General features: G+C 38.1%; 1 protein-coding gene across 6 annotated transcripts in view; it reads left to right on the top strand.

Annotated features, from left to right (window-relative positions):
* Positions 1–18,336, top strand: part of KLHL2 (kelch like family member 2) — a 128,105-nt gene that overhangs the window by 9,894 nt on the left and 99,875 nt on the right. For 5 of the 6 annotated variants that reach the window (XR_014264167.1, XR_014264168.1, XM_082463643.1 and 2 more), the window contains exons 2-3: positions 1,961–2,086; positions 17,282–17,388. Coding sequence is in view for 4 of the 6 variants with exons in the window: in XM_082463643.1 (XP_082319769.1) it covers positions 1,961–2,086; positions 17,282–17,388 (233 nt within the window). In the remaining 2 variants the exon portion in view is untranslated. Of the gene's footprint in view, positions 1–1,960; positions 2,087–14,303; positions 14,329–17,281; positions 17,389–18,336 lie in introns of those variants that run through there. The other variant, XM_082463642.1, reaches the window with a different exon arrangement.

Below are 18,336 nucleotides of genomic sequence, written 5' to 3'. Positions count from 1 at the left end.
TGGCACATGCCTTCTGTCAACAGATCTTATTAGCACTCCTTTAAAATATATCCAGAACTCAGACACTTCTCATCACTGCTCCTGCCTCCACTGCTGCTACGCTGTTCTGAGCCACTGTCATCTCCTCCTGCATTACCCTTCTCAGTAGCTTCTCTCTTTTCATCTTTGACCTATAGAGACTATTCTCACCCAGCAGCCAAAATGATCCTTTGAAAACATAAGTTGAGTTGTGTCACTGTTCTGCAGTACCTTGCCATTTCACTCAGGGTAAAAGCTAGTGTACCCAAATTGTTTTCTGCCTCAATCTCTTTATCTGTTATATGGGGATAAGAATAGTAATTAGCTCACTCAGGGTAAAAGCTAGTGTCCTACATGATCTGTACTCCCCTCTCCAGCCCTGCTCTCATGTCCTGGAACACACGAGGTGCATACTGGCCTTTGCTCTCTAGTTATTCCTTCTATCTGGGCCTTCTCCCACCTCCTGGTCCTCATTCCAGTCTCAGTTCTCAATTTGGCCTGCCCTGATCACCCTGTTTAATATTGCAAGTTCCATGACTCCATCACCATCACCATCACCCCCATACTCCTGACTCTCTCTACCCGGCCCTCTTTCTTTTTTCCGTAGTTCTTAATTTCTAACATGCCACTTACTCTACTGGTCTGTTGTGTGTATTGTCGATGCCCCCCGCCCCCGCCCGCCCCCCGACTCCAAGCTCCCTGAGGACAGGGATTTTTATTTTGTTTATTGATATATTCCTTGTGCCTAGAATAGTGCTTGGTACATAGTTGGCACTCAAAAATTATTTGCTGAATTAATAAAATAATATTTGAAGAATGAATTATCTTTTCAGAAATGGGTCAGGAAAGGAAGAGGCGTGAAAAGAAATGGTGCAATAAATAATGATGTTTGCCTTTTGTTCTTTGTGTGATGTATATACAAGTATGTTTTTTTAGGCTTAATTTGGTATCCTGATTTATTAAACTTTAGTAGCTTTATTAAGGTATAATTTACATACCATAAAATTCACCCATTATAATTGTGATCGTAGTAAATTTCTAGAGTTGTGCAACCATCTCCTCAGAAAGTTCCTTTTGTCCATCCATATGCAGTTAACCCTCCCCACAATGGCACCCTGATTTCATTTGTTAATTTTTTCGCTCCCAGATTTCGAAAGAATAATTTACACAGCAATACTAACATAGCTTTGTACTCTTAAAAATTACACATTTAAATATGAAATTAACTATCCATTGCTTAATGTAGGAAATGGTATTGAACATTAGTGAAAAGAACGGCCTTGAGGGTCAGACTAGCTGCACTCTTATCAGCTCTACCATTTACCCAAATTGTTTTCTGCCGCAATCTCTTTATCTGTTATATGGGGATAATAATAGTAATTAGCTCACGGAGTTGTTGTGAGGATTAAACAAACAATGAAAGAAAATTTAGTACAGTGTCTGCCTTAAAGTTAATACTCAGTAAACAGTTAAAGTAGGTCCAAAGTATATGGGGTAAATAACCTTGCAGGTGGAGAACAAAATTCAAATCAGATTCTAAGCTTCTGAAGTGTGTGTAAAATACGACCCAGTTCCTGTCTTGGTTTGTAAATAGGCCCACTGCAGAATGTAAAAGCAGGTTAATTTCCAACAGAGAAAATCATTTCTCAGCATTTCTTCTGAAGGTATCTGCTAAACCATGTTTACTGAATTTTCTGTGCCCATCTTTGAGAGAGCTTTGAAACCAGGGAGGTAATTATCTACTTTTTTGTTAAAACCACGGTGACCATCAGAAAGTGTTCTGAATTGTGTTTTAGTCTTGGGTTGAAAAATGCTGTGAGACTTCCTCTAAGTGAGTGGGGGAGAAGGGCATTCATTGTATCTCTTGTAGCCTGATAAGTCTGAACTAAACTATCTTTAATAAGATCTTTTTCTGTGTTTTGTTATTTTCTTTTATGTACAGATGCACAAAGCAGGGTCATCAGAAGCCTCTCGATTCAAAAGATGATAATACCGAAAAACACTGCCCGGTGACAGTGAATCCTTGGCATATGAAGAAAGCTTTTAAAGTCATGAATGAATTAAGAAGGTATTATTACGTTAACATACCTTTATTTTTCACTATAAAGTGAATATATTCCCCACCCCTCATTTTTGCTTTGTTTGATATAGAGAACATTTAAAGCTTTTTCTGCAAGTTTTTTAAAGGAAGGAAGAGAGCAAAAAATTTATCAGAAGTGTGGATGGTATAAGGCTGCTCTGTCCAATATGGTAGCCACTAGCCACATGTGGCTAGTCTGAATTGAGGTGCTCTGTAAGTGGAAAATACATAATGGATTTTCAAGACTAACTACCAAAAAAAAATGTTTATAATAAGTTTTAAAAATAATACATTTTGAAATGATATTTATTATTCTAATATTGGCTATTTTGGGTTAAATAGAATTTTACTTAATTCTATTAAATTAATTTCACTTGTTTTTATTTTTAAATGGGATTACTAGAAAATTCTGACTTGCATTATATTTCTATTGGACTGGCTCGTCTAGGGTTTCTAACTTATCATTGCAAAGCATATGAAAACTTTTATTAAAATTTTTTTTATTGAATAGTTAATTTATAACATCATGTTAGTTTCAGGTGTACAACATAGAGACTCAACATTTTTATAGATTATACTCCATTTAAAGTCACCACAAAATAATGCGTATATATCCTTGTGGCCTATCCATTTTATACATAGTAGTTTGTACCTCTCAGTCAAATCCACTACCCCCATCCTGCCTCTCCCCTTCTTCTCCCCACTGGTAACCACCTGTGAGTCTGTTTCTGTTTTGCTATATTCACTAGTTTGTTTTCTTTTTTAGATTCCACATATGAGTTATAACATAGAATATTTTTCTTTCTCTGACTTATTTCATTTAGCATAATACCCTCTAGGTCCATCCATGTTGTTGCCAATGGCAGAATCTTATTCTTTTTTATGGCTGAGTAGTATTCCATTGTGTATATATATCACATCTTCTTTATTCATTCAACTGTTGATGGACACTTAGGTTGCTTCTACATCTTGGCTATTGTAAATAATGCTGCTCTGTACATTCAGATGTGTGTATATTTTCGAATTAATGTTTTCATTTTCTTCAGATGTATACCCAGGATTAGAGTTGCTGGTAGTTCTATTTTCAGTTTTTTGAGAATCCTCCATAGTGTTTTCTATAGTGGCTGTACCAAGTTATATTCCCACCAACAGTGTAAGAGTGTTTCCTTTTCTCCACATCTTTGTCAACATTTGTTATTTGTAGATTTTTTGTTGATAGCCATTCTGACAGGTGTGAGGTGATATCTCATTGTGGTTTTGATTTGCTTTTCTATGAAAATTACAGATGTTGAGCATCTTTTCATGTGTCTGGCCATTTGTATGTCTTCTTTGGAAAATGTCTCTTCAGGTCTTCTGCCCATTTTTTAATCAGATTGTGTTTTTGATATTGAATTGTATGAACTGTTTGTGTATTTTGGATATTAACAGCTTATCAGACATATCATTTGCAAATATTTTCTCCCTTTAGTAGGTTGTCTTATCATTTTGTCAATGATTTCCTTTGCTGTGCAAAAGCTTTTAAGTATAATTAGATCCCATTTGTTTATTTTTGCTTGTGTTTGTTTTGCCTTAGGAGACAGACCAAAAAAAAATATTGCTATGATTTGTATCAAAGAGTGTTCTGCCTATGTTTTTTTCTAGGTGCTTTATGGTTTCGGGTCTCTATTTAGGTCTTTAATCCATTTTGAGTTTATTTTTGTATATGGTTTGAGAAAATGTTCTACTTTCATTCTTTACATGTAGCTGTTCAGTTTTCCCAGCACCACTTGTTGAAGAGACTGTCTTTTCTCCATTGTATATTCCTGCCTCCTTTGTTGTACATTAATTGACCATAGATGGGCAATTCTTTATTCTGTTCCACTGATCTGTGTTTCTGTTTTTGTGCCAATACCATGCTGCCTTGATTATGGTACTTTTTAGTCAGGGAGTGTGATACCTCCAGCTTTGTTCTTTTTTTCTCAAGACTGCTTTGGCTGTGCAGGGTCTTGTGTGGTTCCATATAAATTTTAGGATTATTTGTTCTAGTTCTGTGAAAAATGTCATGGGTATTTTGATAGGGATTGCATTAAATTTATAGATTGCTTTGGGTAGTGTGGACATTTTAGCAATATTAATTCTTCTAATCTATGTACATGGGATATCTTTTCATTTCTTTGTATCATCTTCTTTTCCTTTGTCAATATTTTATATTTTCAGAATGTAGGTCTTTCACCTCCTTGGTTAAGTTTATTCTTAGGTATTTTATTTTTTTTTGGTGTGATTTTGAATGGGATTGTTTTCTTACTTTCTCTGATAGTTCATTATTAGTATATAGAAAAGCAACAGACTTCCATATATTAATTTTGTCTCCTGCAAATTTACTAAATTCATTTGTTAGTTTAGTATTTTATTGGTGGAGACTGTTAGGGTTTTCTATATATAGTATCATGTCATCTGCAAGTTGTAACAGTTTTACTTCTTCCCTTCCAATTTAGATTCCTTTTATTTCTCTTTCTTTTCTGATTGCTGTGGCTAGGACTTCCAATACTATGTTAAATAGAAGTGGCAAGAGTGAGCATCCTTGTCTTGTACCTGATTTTAGAAGAAAAGCTTTCAGCTTTAATTGTCGAGTATTATGTTGGCTAACGATTTATCATAAATGGCCTTAATTATGTTGAGATATGTTTCCTCTGTACCCACTTTGGTGAGAGTTTTTATCATGAATGGATGTTGAATTTTGTTGAATACTTTTTTTGCATCTATTGAGGTGATCATGTGATTTTTATCCTTCCTTTTGTTAATGTGGTATATCACATTGATTGATTTATGGGTGTTGGACCATCCTTGCATCCCTGAAATAAATTCCACTTGATCGTGGTATATGATCCTATTTATATATTGTTGAATTCGGCTTGGTAATATTTTGTTGATGATTTTTGCATCTGTATTCATCAGATATATTGGCCTGTAATTTTCTTTTTTTGTAATATCTTTTTCTGGTTTTGGTATCAGGGTAATTAATGGTGGCCTTGTAGAATGAATTTGGGAGTGTTCAATCCTCTTCAGTTTTTTGGAATAGTTTGAGAAAGATAGGTATTAGCTCTCCTTTATATGTTTGGTAGAATTCCCCTGTGAAGCCATCCTGTCCTGGACTTTTGTTTGCTGTGAGTTTTTTTTTTATTACAGATTCAATTTCATTACTAGTGATTGGTCTGTTCAAATTGTCTGATTCTTCTTGATTCAGTCTTGGCTGTTTGTATGTTTCTGGAAATCTGTCCGTTTCTACTAGGTTGTCTAATTTGTTAGCATATAACTGTAGTATTCTCTTATGGTTTTTTTGTATCTCTGTGGTATGGGTTGTTATTTCTCCTCTTTCAGTTTTTATTTTATTTGGGTCCTCTCTTCTTGCTGGTGAGCGTGGCTGAAAGTTTTATCAATTTTGTTTATCTTTTAAAAAAGCTCTTGGTTTCATTGTTTTTTGTTCGCTTTTTTTTTGTTTGTTTAGTCTCTGTTTTACTTATTTTCTCTTTGATCTTTATTATTTCCTCCCTTCTGATGACTTTGGGCTTTGTTAGTTCTTTTTTTTAATTCCTTTAGATTTAGATTAGGTTGTTTGAGATTTTTCTTTTTTCTTGAGGAAGGCCTGTATCACTATAAACTTCCCTCTTAAAACTGCTTTTGCTGCATTCCATAGATTTTGGAAAGTTGTGTTTCCATTTTCATTTGTCTTGAGGTATTTTCTTATTTCCTCTTTGATTTCTTTATTGACCCATTGGGTTTTTTAGTAGCATGTTTAGTCTCCATGTGTTTGTGCTTTTCCCATTTTTCTTTTTGTATTTGATTTCTTGTTTCATACTGTTGTGGTTGGAAAAAATGCTTGATATAATTTGTGTCCTCTCACATTTGTTGAGACTTGTCTTGTGGCTTAGCATGTGATCTATCCTGGAGAACATTCCATGTGCACTTGAAAAGAAAGTACATTCTGCTGTTTTGGATGGAATGTCTTGTAGATATCTTCTAAGTCCAACTGGTCCAACATGGTATTTAAGACAACTGTTTCCTTATTGATATTTTGTCTGGATGATCTGTCCATTGATGTCAGTGGGGTGTTAAAGTCCCCTCCTATTATTGTATTATTGTCAACATCTCTCTTTATGTCTGTTAATATTTGCTTTGTACATTTAGGTGATCCTGTATTAGGTGCATATATGTTAATGAGTGTTACATCCTCTTCTTGTATTGATCTCTTTATTATTATGTAATGCCCTTCTTTGTCTTTTGTTATAGACTTTGTTTTAAAGTCTGCTTTGTCTGATATGAGTATTTCTACTCCTGCTTTCTTGTCATTTCCATTTGCATGAAATATAAGAAAACTTTTAGACAGAGAAAAATGTAAATCTCTCTTTGGTGGTGGTGGTGGTAGTGTTAGTAATTTGGGGGAGTAGTGACCTGCCCATTGCTAAGGAATTCTCAAATATGTTAAGAGTCACTGCAATGAAAGAGTGACTTTAAAGGTTGATTGAAAAACGAGTAGTTTTTTTTTAATTAAAAGACTAATGTATGTATTAGCAGGCTTGGTTTTATTTTCTTAGCATTTTGTGAAAGACATATATTTTCCCATCATTCCCTTTGTGAAAGTACATATATTTAAAAGCTTGGGCTAAGAAGGGAGTGACTTAAACTTTCCTTTAATCTCTCTATGCTATATCTTCCTGAAAGCCCATCCTTTTTTTTTGTTCCATCATTTGTTTGTTTCTTCTTTAATTAAAGACTCGGTAAATATTCATCTGCTGGGTGCTGGAGATACAATGGTAAGCCAAAACAGACATGGCTGCTACCCTCATGGGGCTTGTGATTGACTGCAGGAAGCAGGCGTTAATCAAAGAATCACACAAATAATTTACTGTAAATTTTAATGGCAGTAACTGCTACAGGGAGGGCTATGAAGTTAGATAACAGTGGTCAGGGAAAGCTTCCCTGAGAAGATAAGAATAATTGTGCTGAGATCAAAAGGAAAAAATAAGTAAGGAAATGAAGTCAGGCATAGAGAATGGCAGTGTCCAAGTCTTGTAGTGGGAGTGAGCTAGCCTCCTGGAGGAGCTGAGGAGTAGCTGGAGTGCAGATGACTGGGGGGTCATGGCAAGAGAGGAGGCTGAGTGAGTAGGTGAGGGCCAACATTCTTAGAGCCTTCTACATTTTGGTCTTTATCAGGAGTTGCCGTGGGAGAAGCCATTGGAGAGTTTTAAGCAGGGATGTGACATGATCAGATCAGATTTGTATTTTGAAAAGAACACACTGGCTGCTGGGTGGAGAGTGGATTGGAGAGAGAGCGATAAGAGAAAATTAAACTAAATAATGGATATTAGATTTGTTTCCTAGTGCTGCTCTGACATCAGTTTCAGTAAGTAGGTTTTCATTTAGTTTTTGGGAGAAAATATAGGTGGGATAATCCAGCAGGTCTGCCCATGCTGTTTCAGTTAATCTCGTTGCAAAAGTAGTTATTAGAATGTAAAATGCAGTGGTTATTAAGTGACACTGAAGGAAAAGTAAGAAAAATAGTCTGGTTATTTTGAGACATTTTCTTTTTCTTTGAAAAATCTAGAAAGACTGACTTTTAATAGGCCTATTCATGTTACTTTTCCCCCCACTCCCATGGGGCTGGTAGCCAGACCTTCCACTGATGTGTGAGTGGGCCCCTGTTGACGAAGGTCTCAGTCACTAAACTACAGGGAGGGCCACACCTAGCTCTCCTTCCTGAGGTGAATGACCCGAGTTTTTGGACAAACTCTTTGGCCTTGGGCCAGTTGTTTTACTTTTTTGAGCCTTAACTATAAAATGAGGGGAGTGGATGGAATGCAGTCTAAGGTTCATTGCTGCTCTGGCGTTCTTTTAGCCTGTGAGGTTTTTTCCTGCTTCCCTGCATGTGGTGCACCTTGTCTCATCCTGGGATTACTTAGCTGTAGCCGTCATTCAGCTGTTTGTACCATTTTGGGGGTGAACTGTATGGCTGTGGAACAGTATGTTTTTGATCTTTGTGTTGCACCATTTCAGTAGCTAGCATGTAACCAGGCTAATAGTTGATGTTGATTTTCAGAACGAAGAATAACCTTTGAATAGCTGAGTCTTGGCTGCCACATCCACAACAAGGATTGTTTTAATGAAGTCACCGACTGCTAGTGTTTTAAAAAATGAACTCTCTTTGAGGCTCATCAGCACTTTTTTTTTTTAATGTCATTCCCTTTTCTCTTACCCCTTATTGCCAATTTTATTTAATTCTATTTTTAAAAAAATAAATTTATTTATTTATTTTTGGCTGTGTTGGGTCTTCGTTGCTGTGCGCAGGCTTTTCTCTTGTTGGGGTTAGTGGGGGCTACTCTTTGTTGCAGTGCGCGGGCTTCTCATTGCAGTGGCTTCTCTTGTTGTGGAGCACGGGCTCTAGGAGTGCAGGCTCAGTAGTTGTGGCTTGCGGGTTCTAGAGTGCAAGCTCAGTAGTTGTGGCACATGGGCTCAGTTGCTCCGTGGCATGTGGGATCTTCCCAGACCAGGGATTGAACCCATGTCCCCTGCATTGGCAGGCGGATTCCTAACCACTGCGCCACCAGGGAAGTCCCAGTAATTCTTAAAAAAAAAAAAAAAAAAAAATCTCTGAAGAAACGTACTCCTTGTACAGCTGAAAATCTTTTGTTATTTCCTGTCCTTACATCAACTTCCTGCTGCCAGAAATAGGTAGCTGAGAGTGGCTTCCTGACTTCTGGGAAGGGAGAACTTCCTTGTTCTCTCCATTCTGCTCTTGGGCTGTCACCTCTAATAAGTAGAATATCAGCTGTACCCCAAAGAGTGTTGTTATTAACCTTTGGCTAATGAAAGAGAAATTTTAGAAGTAAAAGTCACTTTTCTTCCAATTATACTTGGTGTAAGGTATGGTTATGGGACTAGGAAGACAGGAGTTTTGTAAAGTTTAAGTTATAGAATTTTTTTTTAATATAAATTTTATTGATTTATTTATTTATTTTTGGCTGCGTTGGATCTTCGTTGCTGCCCACGGGCTTTCTCTAGTTGCGGCGAGCGGGGGCTACTCTTCGTTGCAGTGAGCGGGCTTCTCATTGTGGTGGCTTTTCTTGTTGCAGAGCATGGGCTCTAGACGAGCAGGCTTCAATAGTTGTGGCCTGTGGGCTTCAGTAGTCATTGCTTGCGGGCTTTAGAGCGCAGGCTCAGTAGTTGTGGCGCACGGGCTTAGTTGTTCCTCGGCATGTGGGATCTTCCCAGACCAGGGCTCGAACCCGTGTCCCCTGCATTGGCAGGCAGATTCTTAACCACTGTGCTGCCAGGGAAGCCCCAAGTTATAGAATTATAACTTAAGAATTATAATTTAAATTTATAAAAATGGAATGTTATATTTTCTTTAAACTAGTTTTTCATTTCTTTTAGACAGGAGGCCCAGATATAGCTCTATGTCCCAGTCCAATACGAGTTTGAATAACTTGCAGTTATTGGTTTTAAAAACCCTGTGGTCACTTCTAAACAGTGTAGTCAGCAAGTATTTGTAAGTATCTGGTTCTCCTTTGAAGTCAGCTAGCACGCCCAGAGGCTGTGTGGGAGCCAGAGCCAGTGTCTGACGTGTCCCCTGCCTTTCGAGTGACCTGATTGTGCAGGAGATGTAGAGAAGAGGATGAGGTGGTGGAATATCGTGTGCCAAATGTGGGTCCTGAAAAGGATTCTCACAAGAGAAATTCACAGAGGTGGTTTTGGTTGGGCCTGATAAGGATGCAGTAGGATTCATACAAAGGACTGGAGAGGAAAGGCAGTTCCTGGTCTGGATAATTGCACAAGCTAGGGACGGGCTAAATGTAACCTGTTTGGTAAAGTGAATCAAGAAGAGTTCATGCTGGGGAGTCTGTAGAAAAGGTCAGAATTATGGCAGGCTTAAACAGTGTGATTCATTGCGATTTAATTGCAAGGACAGTGGGAATCAGTGAAGGTTTTTGAGAAAGGGTGTAGCATCATAAGACTAATGACGTCGGGGAAACAGCCTGGCAGCGTAGTGAAAGGCGAGTCTTGTACAGCAACACATCTCTGGTGGGGAATTCAGCTCTGTACATTTCCTAGGCATGGCTTGGCAGGAGGAGGAGTTTTTCAAAGCACTAACACACTGACATTTTCAAAATCAAAGCAATAGACCTTTACAGAGTGCTTACTCTATGCAACACACTGTATTGGGCCTGTGGAGCAGACAGAGAAGCAGGCTGTACCCCGGACACACATTTGCTTGAGGACATTACACCGTGAGCTTTTTGAGATGACCAAAAAGGAACTATCAGATTTAATGTTTTGTGTTTAAAATAAATTAAAAAAAAAAAAAGTCTGTTTTCTAGGATATGGGATAAGACTGGACTTGAGTTTTAAAAGTTTCAATGAGTATTACTGGGGGGGGCCAACCTATTATTTGTTTAGAAGCAAGCTAATATTGATCCTTAAGTTGCATTTAGGAGTTGAAACTTTTTAGTAAGGATAAGTCTTATGAAGCAGTTTGAATGTTTGCCTGTATATCACACAGAAGCCATAAACATTTAGTCGTTCAGTTACAATAGCATTTCTTACATTCCAGAAGATAATTTAAACAGAAGATCCTGAATCCCTCTTTTAAGGGAATGCTTATTGTATTTTTCCCCCAGGACTTTTAGACAGTGTGGACCCAGATCACTACTAGGATTATATCTCTTGTGCATCTATGAAAACGTCGAGTTTGTGGCTCTTCTTTGGTTATTTGTACTTTGTTGCTTAGGTCGCAAGTGAATTAAACAACAAACTGAAGTGAGACTACCTTTTCATAGCTTTATATCACTGTTTTTGAAAGAGATTTAGGAAATTACACAGGGTGTGAATTTTTTTTTTTATCACTAATGTATGTATATATATTTCTATAGTAAAACGTCAGTTTCTTTTGTTTTTATGTTGTACTGAAGTAGAATATAAAACATTCCTTGAAGGACAGAGCAGTTGGGAAGGGTCCCTAAATCAAGCAAACTTGTTTATTTAAGAAAGTTTAAGAGACATTTTGAAGCTAACAGTCTCAATTTAACTGGTAATCTTCTACAGTGTATCTTAAGTACTTGTGATAGATTTCTTTTTAGGTGGTGTTTGTTGAGCATGGATAGAATCATTAAACATTTCAAAGATGTGAAGAATGGATGGTAGTGAATGAATCTGCTTCTGTTTCGTCTTCTCTTTCCTGGTGTGGGGTGCTGTGCTGCCTCAGGGTTTGCCTTCAGCATCCCCTCCTAAGTCAGAAAATCGGAAGATGCTACCTTAGCTGTTTTTCTTTTAAATTATTATAGCTAAGAGTATCTAGCTCATGTTTTATTTCACCAAGTTTTTTTTTAAAAGTAACTTTTAATAAGGAAGTTTTCTTTGTACATATTCTCCATTTTCTACATGTAGTCGAGCTTTTATCACACATGTTCAGAAACTCACTCCTGCCATTTCTGTTTCCCCTCTCTGAAAGCCTCATCTCTCCATTTTGCCTCCTCCCCATCATCTTTTCCCTGTCACTCATATCTTCTTTCACTTTATTTCTAATTATTCTTTTCATCTCCTCTCAACTGTGACCAAGTATTCTTAGAAGTCCTCAAATCTGGAGTTGTTACCTTCCCGTCTCAACAAATACTCAGTAATGTGCTTCCCCCTGGTCTTCTTGTGGCTCGGTTTTGTCACTTTTCCCTGTCATTCTGTTCTCTTGATTCTATGTGGGATTCTCTATTCTGGGATCCTTTTCTAGTTTAAGGCAGTTTCTAAATCACTGACTGTAGTAGGTTTTCATACGAGTTTCCAAGTTGACTGTCATCCTTTCCTGCTTCCTGTTAGAAAATCTCAGCAGGTGCAAATCTGTTGAAGGGGCTGTGCTGTTTTTCGGGACTCTAATTGTGGTGGTGAATCTTAGTAAGCCCAACAGCTAGGTTTTCCCTGTGCTTCACTGCCACAGAAATTCAAATTCAAACCATCATTGTTTTAAGAAGAAGAAGGTGATGGTGGTGACACTTGTTATGGAGTTGTGTTGCTCTTCAAGATTATTGACATTTTAGCTAGGTTGCATCTCCCTTGTCTGTAAATGACACTATCAGTTTTTGGAGGTTTGGTTAAATATAACTGATTTAAGTCAGTGATCAGGAAGCCTTTCACCTTTAAAACAGCTTGTTTTCATTCCCCACCTCCCTTCTTCCTGAGCAGCCAGAACCTGCTGAAGTAGCTGATCAGCAGCTCCGCATCTGGCTCATCCTGTGCTTCCTCACTAGGTTTTAACTTTCTTGGCTTCTGACCTCTTGCCTAACTTCTTTTTCTGTCTTGCTCTTGTTTCTTTATCCTAACACTGATGCTGCTCCAAAGATGCCTTTGGGCACATTCCGAGGCTGTGGCTTGTGTTTGCTCTGTGGACTCTGGCTAAAGCTCATCTCAGCAGCCTAGCACCTCGGCCGTTATTCTGATTCTGCTCCATGTGGCAGGAAGTGCCTCCACATCTCACACAGCCTGGCACCTGAGGAAGAAGGGTGGACAGATGCTATCTATGTAATCTCTCCACCACCCCCACTTCCAGTAGAAAGTAAATTCTTGTTTCATGAAACTACCAACTATTTTAGATATCTCAGAGCCTAATGGCACATTTTACTTTAAGAAGATACACATTAGTCCCCCCTTATCCAAGGTTTCAGTTACTGTAGTCAACCACACTCTGAAAATATTAAATGGAAAATTCCAGAAATAAACAATTCATAAGTTTTAAATTGAGTACTGTTCTGAGTAGTGTGATGAAATCTCACTGTCCTGCTCCATTCCGCTTGGGACATGAATCATCCCTCTGTCCAGTGTGTCCCGGCCGTTAGCCCTCTTGGTTATCAGGTTGGCTGTTGCAATATCACAGTGCTTGTGTTCAAGTGACCCTTATTTTAACTCATAATGGCCCCAAAGCACAGGAGAAGTGATGCTGGCAATTCAGATATGCCAAAGATACACTGTAAAGTACTTCCTTTAAGTGAAAGGGGTGAATGTTCTTGACTTAGTAAGAAAAGAAAAAAAATCATATGCTGAGGTTGCTAAAGATCTATGGTAAGAAGGAATCTTCTATCTGTGAAATTGTGAAAAAGGAAAAAAATTTCTGCTAGTTTTGCTGTTGCACCTCAAACTATGAAAGTTACAGCCACAGGGCATGATAATTGCTTAGTTAAGATAGAGAAGGCATTAAATTTGTACAGTAAGATATTTCGAGAGAGAGGTTACATTCACACAACTTTTATTACAGTATAGTTATCATTGTTGTATTTTATTATTAGTTACTGTTAATCTCTTACTGTGCCTAATTTATAAATTGAACTTTATCATGGGTATGTATGTGTAGGAAATAACATGGTACATATAGGTTTCGGTACTATCTGTGGTTTTAGGGATCCACTGGAGGTCTTGGAATGCATCCACCATGATTAAGGGAGGCTTCTGTATATACAGCAGTGATAGGGTTTTCTAGTCTTAGGAATTCATTCGTTTGATATCAGAAAACCAAAGGGTGTCTAGATATATTTGGGTATGATTCGTTTTCAAAGCAATGTTTTTCTTGAGAAGGACCGATTTTCATGATGTTTCACTTTGGAGATGAGTGCCTATCTTTTTTTCTGTGTCAGTTGTGTTTTACATAAGGCCTGTGTAACTCCTGTTATTCTCCAGACTTGAGCTTAGAAGCAGTTTTCTTTCCAAAGCTTTCCTGTATGTTTGGGCTTGACCTGTCTCTTGTGTACTCAAACACCCCACACTTGCCCTAATACCTATCAATTCATTTTGTAAGTACCCATCAGCTTGTCTCTTTCCCCCGTTCCACTGTAAACTCCTTGCTATCACGGACATTGTCTTGTTTACTGTGGTAAACTGACATAGTCCTTGGTGCCCAGTACGCACTTTAGATATTTGATGAATGAGTGAATAAATTCAGATTTTGCTAAGTAGCAACTTTATTTATACCATTATTCTGAAAGACTTTTCCTTCTATAGTCCATTCCCTCATTAGATTTCACATAATAGGAATATAAACTCACCATGTAGACTTTGGGTATGGGCTGCTAAAACAAGTTTCTATTATTTTTATTGCCGGATTTTATTTGTAGCCCTCTTCTCCTCACCTAAAGTCACTCAACTTCTTGTGAGCATGCACACTTGGAATGAAGAGGTAAGGGCCAGAGTCAACAGACATACACTGGCTGAATGATAAAAAGGTTGGTCAAATCTCTCTAGTCTGTGAGTGCTGTTTTAAAAACATGTTATTGCTAGAGACAGAAAGATAAAAAATTGAACACTAAAACTAAGCATGTCCTTGATCTATAATGTGGCATTAGACTCCATGTGACCTAACCCAGGGTGCGGCTGCATACTGGTTTGGCAGTGTTTTTACTCTGTTAGTTAACTAACATCAACTAATAAGCCAGTAAGGCCAAGATAATTATGTGATAGCCAGCAGGTGTTATGCTAGAAGGTTTGGATCAATGAGTAATTATAATTGAAGTTAAATGTAATTAATTATGTGATTTGGAGGCATTCAAGTGTAATTCCACTTGAGTTCCATCTTGAAACCAGAGCACTAGGAAGGATTATTGACAAAAGGAAAATAGACATAAATATGCACTTGACTCACGTTTGAGCTGTGTCCAGATGACCTGGTCACCGTAGGAAACCTGGATGGCCCTGCTGACCCCAGCATCCCTCTTCTCCTTCTCGCCCATGCTTCTTGTGCTACACACCCCGTTGTGCTTTGCTGCTTCATGTTTCTGTCCAGCAGCATCTGCTGTTCTCTCTGTGTGGGGTTCTCTTGTCCTTCTCCATCCAGCTAACACTTACTTGTGTTTAGAACTCGGCTAAGGGCAGTAGCTGCAGGACACCTTTTCTGACCCCCAGTCTGATTTAGATGCTCTCCTGTTCCCCTAGCATCTTCACTCTGGCGCTTTCCACTTTGTCCTGTAATCCTTGCATTGTCAGTCCTTTCTGCTAATCTCCTTAATGGCAGAGATGATCTTGCAGGACTTTGTTGAATTTGATTTTTTTCTAACTATTCTTGTAGAGGTAGTGCTAAAAACCCACTAAAACTGGCCCTTTTATAAACTATATATAGAACTTTAAAAAATAGCTTCTAGTATACAGTATGTCACATAATAATTGGGTGTTGTTTCTTTCTTTCTATTCCGTTTTATTCAAGCCTTAACAAGTCTTAAAACCACATAGCTTTAGATGGTTTTGTGAGCCAGACTCCATAGATTTGAATCCTGGCATTGCCACTAGTGGTGACTTCAGGCTTCTTATTCATCTTTTCCTTGGTTTCCCCAGCTATACATTTTAAGGGTAAAAATCACAATAACATGGATCTCATAAGATTTTGGTAGGGTCTAAGTGAAATAATACATGCGAGTGGAGCTCCTGTATAACACCTTCCTGAAAACACCACTGAGTTCCCCCTGCTTAACTTGTGAACCCATGGAATTCATAGAATTGCAGAGTGATTTTATCTGCGCAGAGCAGACTGTAGACTTTGTCAGTTTTCCACACTGATCTGGAGGAATTACAGCTGAGTGATGGCCACCTCTTGAGTCTAACACGTGACCTGCCTGATGTCTCATATGGCATCGTGACCCGTGCTTCAACTTACAGGGCACAGCGAGCTCATCACCAGGATGCAGTCCTCACCGGGGCTGTGCTGGCCCCTTTTCTTACAGTTTCTCCTAGACTGGAGGGAAAGTGAGTACCAGTAGGATCTCCAGAAGTTTTGGTGTGAACTCTGCAGAAACAAGTTTATAAGCAGTGTCGAAAAGTGGAACACTCAAGGACTGGGTTAAGCTCCTGTGAAAATGTTGCTTGTAAGCTACTAGACATGACAAGCCATCAGGCACCCTTGTAGGAAATAGTCAGAATAGTTGAGGAGGTGGCCCAGCGTGACCTATGTACACTATACACATAAATTCAGTGTGAGGATATTTGAGGTGCAGAAGGGACTTTGGGTTCATTGCACCTGTTTCATTCATTAATGACATGATTACCAGCAAGGTTGGTGTTAGAGTGGAGCCCTCTTCCTTGTTCTGGAATTAGCGCCAGCCACCTTTTTTGCCAAAAAGATAAATTCTGTGACATTCTTATTTAGCTGGGGAGTCTCATCTAGCAGCTTGTATAGCATGTGAAAAGTGTTCACTACATGCTTTTTTTTTTTTTTTTAAATTAGTTAATTAATTAATTTATTTTTGGCTGTGTTGGGTCTTCGTTTCTGTGCGAGGGCTTTCTCTAGTTGTGGCAAGTGGGGGCCACTCTTCATCGCGGTGCGCAGGCCTCTCACTATCGTGGCCTCTCTTGTTGCGGAGCACAGGCTCCAGACGCGCAGGCTCAGTAGTTGTGACTCACGGGCCTAGTTGCTCCGTGGCATGTGGGATCTTCCCAGATCAGGGCTCGAACCCGTGTCCCCTGCATTAGCTGGCAGATTCTCAACCACTGCGCCACCAGGGAAGCCCACTACATGCTTTTGAATGTATTAAAATGGATATTTTAGAACTGGAGGTATAATTATGTGTGCTGAATAATTGTTTTAAGGTAACAAAATGCTTTTTAATTTTATGTGTGGTAATATTTTCTGACCTTGAAGAATGAGATATTTTGCATTGGGAAAATGTTCTGATTAAGGTAAACTTCAAATGCTCAAATGCCTTTCGAGCAGCAGGTGTAGTTGAATGTAATTTTACCTTTGCTTGATGACCCAGGACATTTTCTATGTCTGTATAGTTTTGATACTTTGACCCAATTTAGTTTTCTCCATGTGTTTTATTTTGTCTTTATCTTAGTGTCATCTGCCACTTCTGCTGATGCAGTTCTTAATGCAAACAGCCTCCCCTTTTACACCCCATTAATGGTTTGCTGCCAGTAATTTTTATTAGGTTGAGAAATCAGTAATCAAGTTTGGAAAGATTTCTCTGTTAAACAAAGGCAAGATTCTGAGTGAGGGTCAAGGCATGTTGATGTATTTCATGACTGTTTTCTATGTGCTTCATGTTTGGGTATCCTGTTTTTAAGGATGGCAATTTTTAGTCAGTCTTAACTTCAGAAAATTGGGCTTTTACTGTAAAATTTTTGCGTAGGGTGTTCAATACACTTACTCTTGTTATCATTAAAATTATTCTCTCCCTGTTTTGTAAACAGTCAGAATTTGCTGTGTGATGTCACGATTGTGGCTGAAGACATGGAAATCTCTGCTCACAGGGTGGTGCTGGCCGCCTGTAGTCCTTACTTTCACGCCATGTTTACAGGTATGAAATGTTTTAGTTACAGATGTTTATAAAATGTATACAGATCTGGGCTTTTCTTTCCATATTTTCTTTCCTTATTAACATTTTACTGTTATGAAGTTAAGCCTTGTAATAGAAGAAAATGCTCTTGCTTTGTTTTAAATTACTCCTCATCTTTGTTTTTCATTCTTGTAATGGTGTTGTGTACATACATGTGTCCATTACATACATGTATATGTTACATACAAATATAATTTTATGCTCAGTTTCCCCCCTTTACATTTATATTTACATATATTGGCTAAGTTTGCCTTCTTGCCATTTATAACAGCCTTTGGCACTTTCTTATTTTGACAAAAGTAAATTGCTTTTACTGTTTCACATTTCTTCAAATGATTTTCACATTTGCCTCATCCAGTGTTTATAGTGAACAAAGAGATGTTTATTTAATGCCTTTTGATTCAGAAATATAAGAAAATAGAGCGGACACTTAGGCAACTATAAAAGTACATAAAATGATTTTAATATTTCTGGCAAAAAAGTAATTTGTGCCTGCCACACTGGAAGCCTTTAAAAATACAGTTGATGTACAATATTATGTTTCAGGAGCACTATAGAATGGTTTGACATTTGCATGCTTTATGAAGTGATCACCATGATAAGTCCTTTAACCATCTGTCCCCATACAAAGTTACGATAATATTATTGTCCTAATGCTGTATATTACATCCCCATGGCTTATTTACGTTATAACTGGATGTTTGTATCACTTAGCTAGTCACCTAATTCTCCCACCTGACCCCACCCCCACCATACTCCCCTCTGTGAACCGTTTGTTCTCTGTATCTGTTGAGTCTGTTTTCATTTTATTTTATTTATTTATGTTTTTATTTCACATATGAAATCATTTGATATTTGTATTCTCTCTCTGACTTATTTCACTTAGCATGATACCGTCTAGGTCCATCC

This window comes from Balaenoptera physalus (assembly GCF_965194825.1).
Source record: "Balaenoptera physalus genome assembly, chromosome: 5".
Lineage (NCBI taxonomy): Eukaryota > Metazoa > Chordata > Mammalia > Artiodactyla > Balaenopteridae > Balaenoptera > Balaenoptera physalus.
Note: the sequence above shows the minus strand (reverse complement) of the source record. Positions and strands in the feature narration are given on the sequence as shown.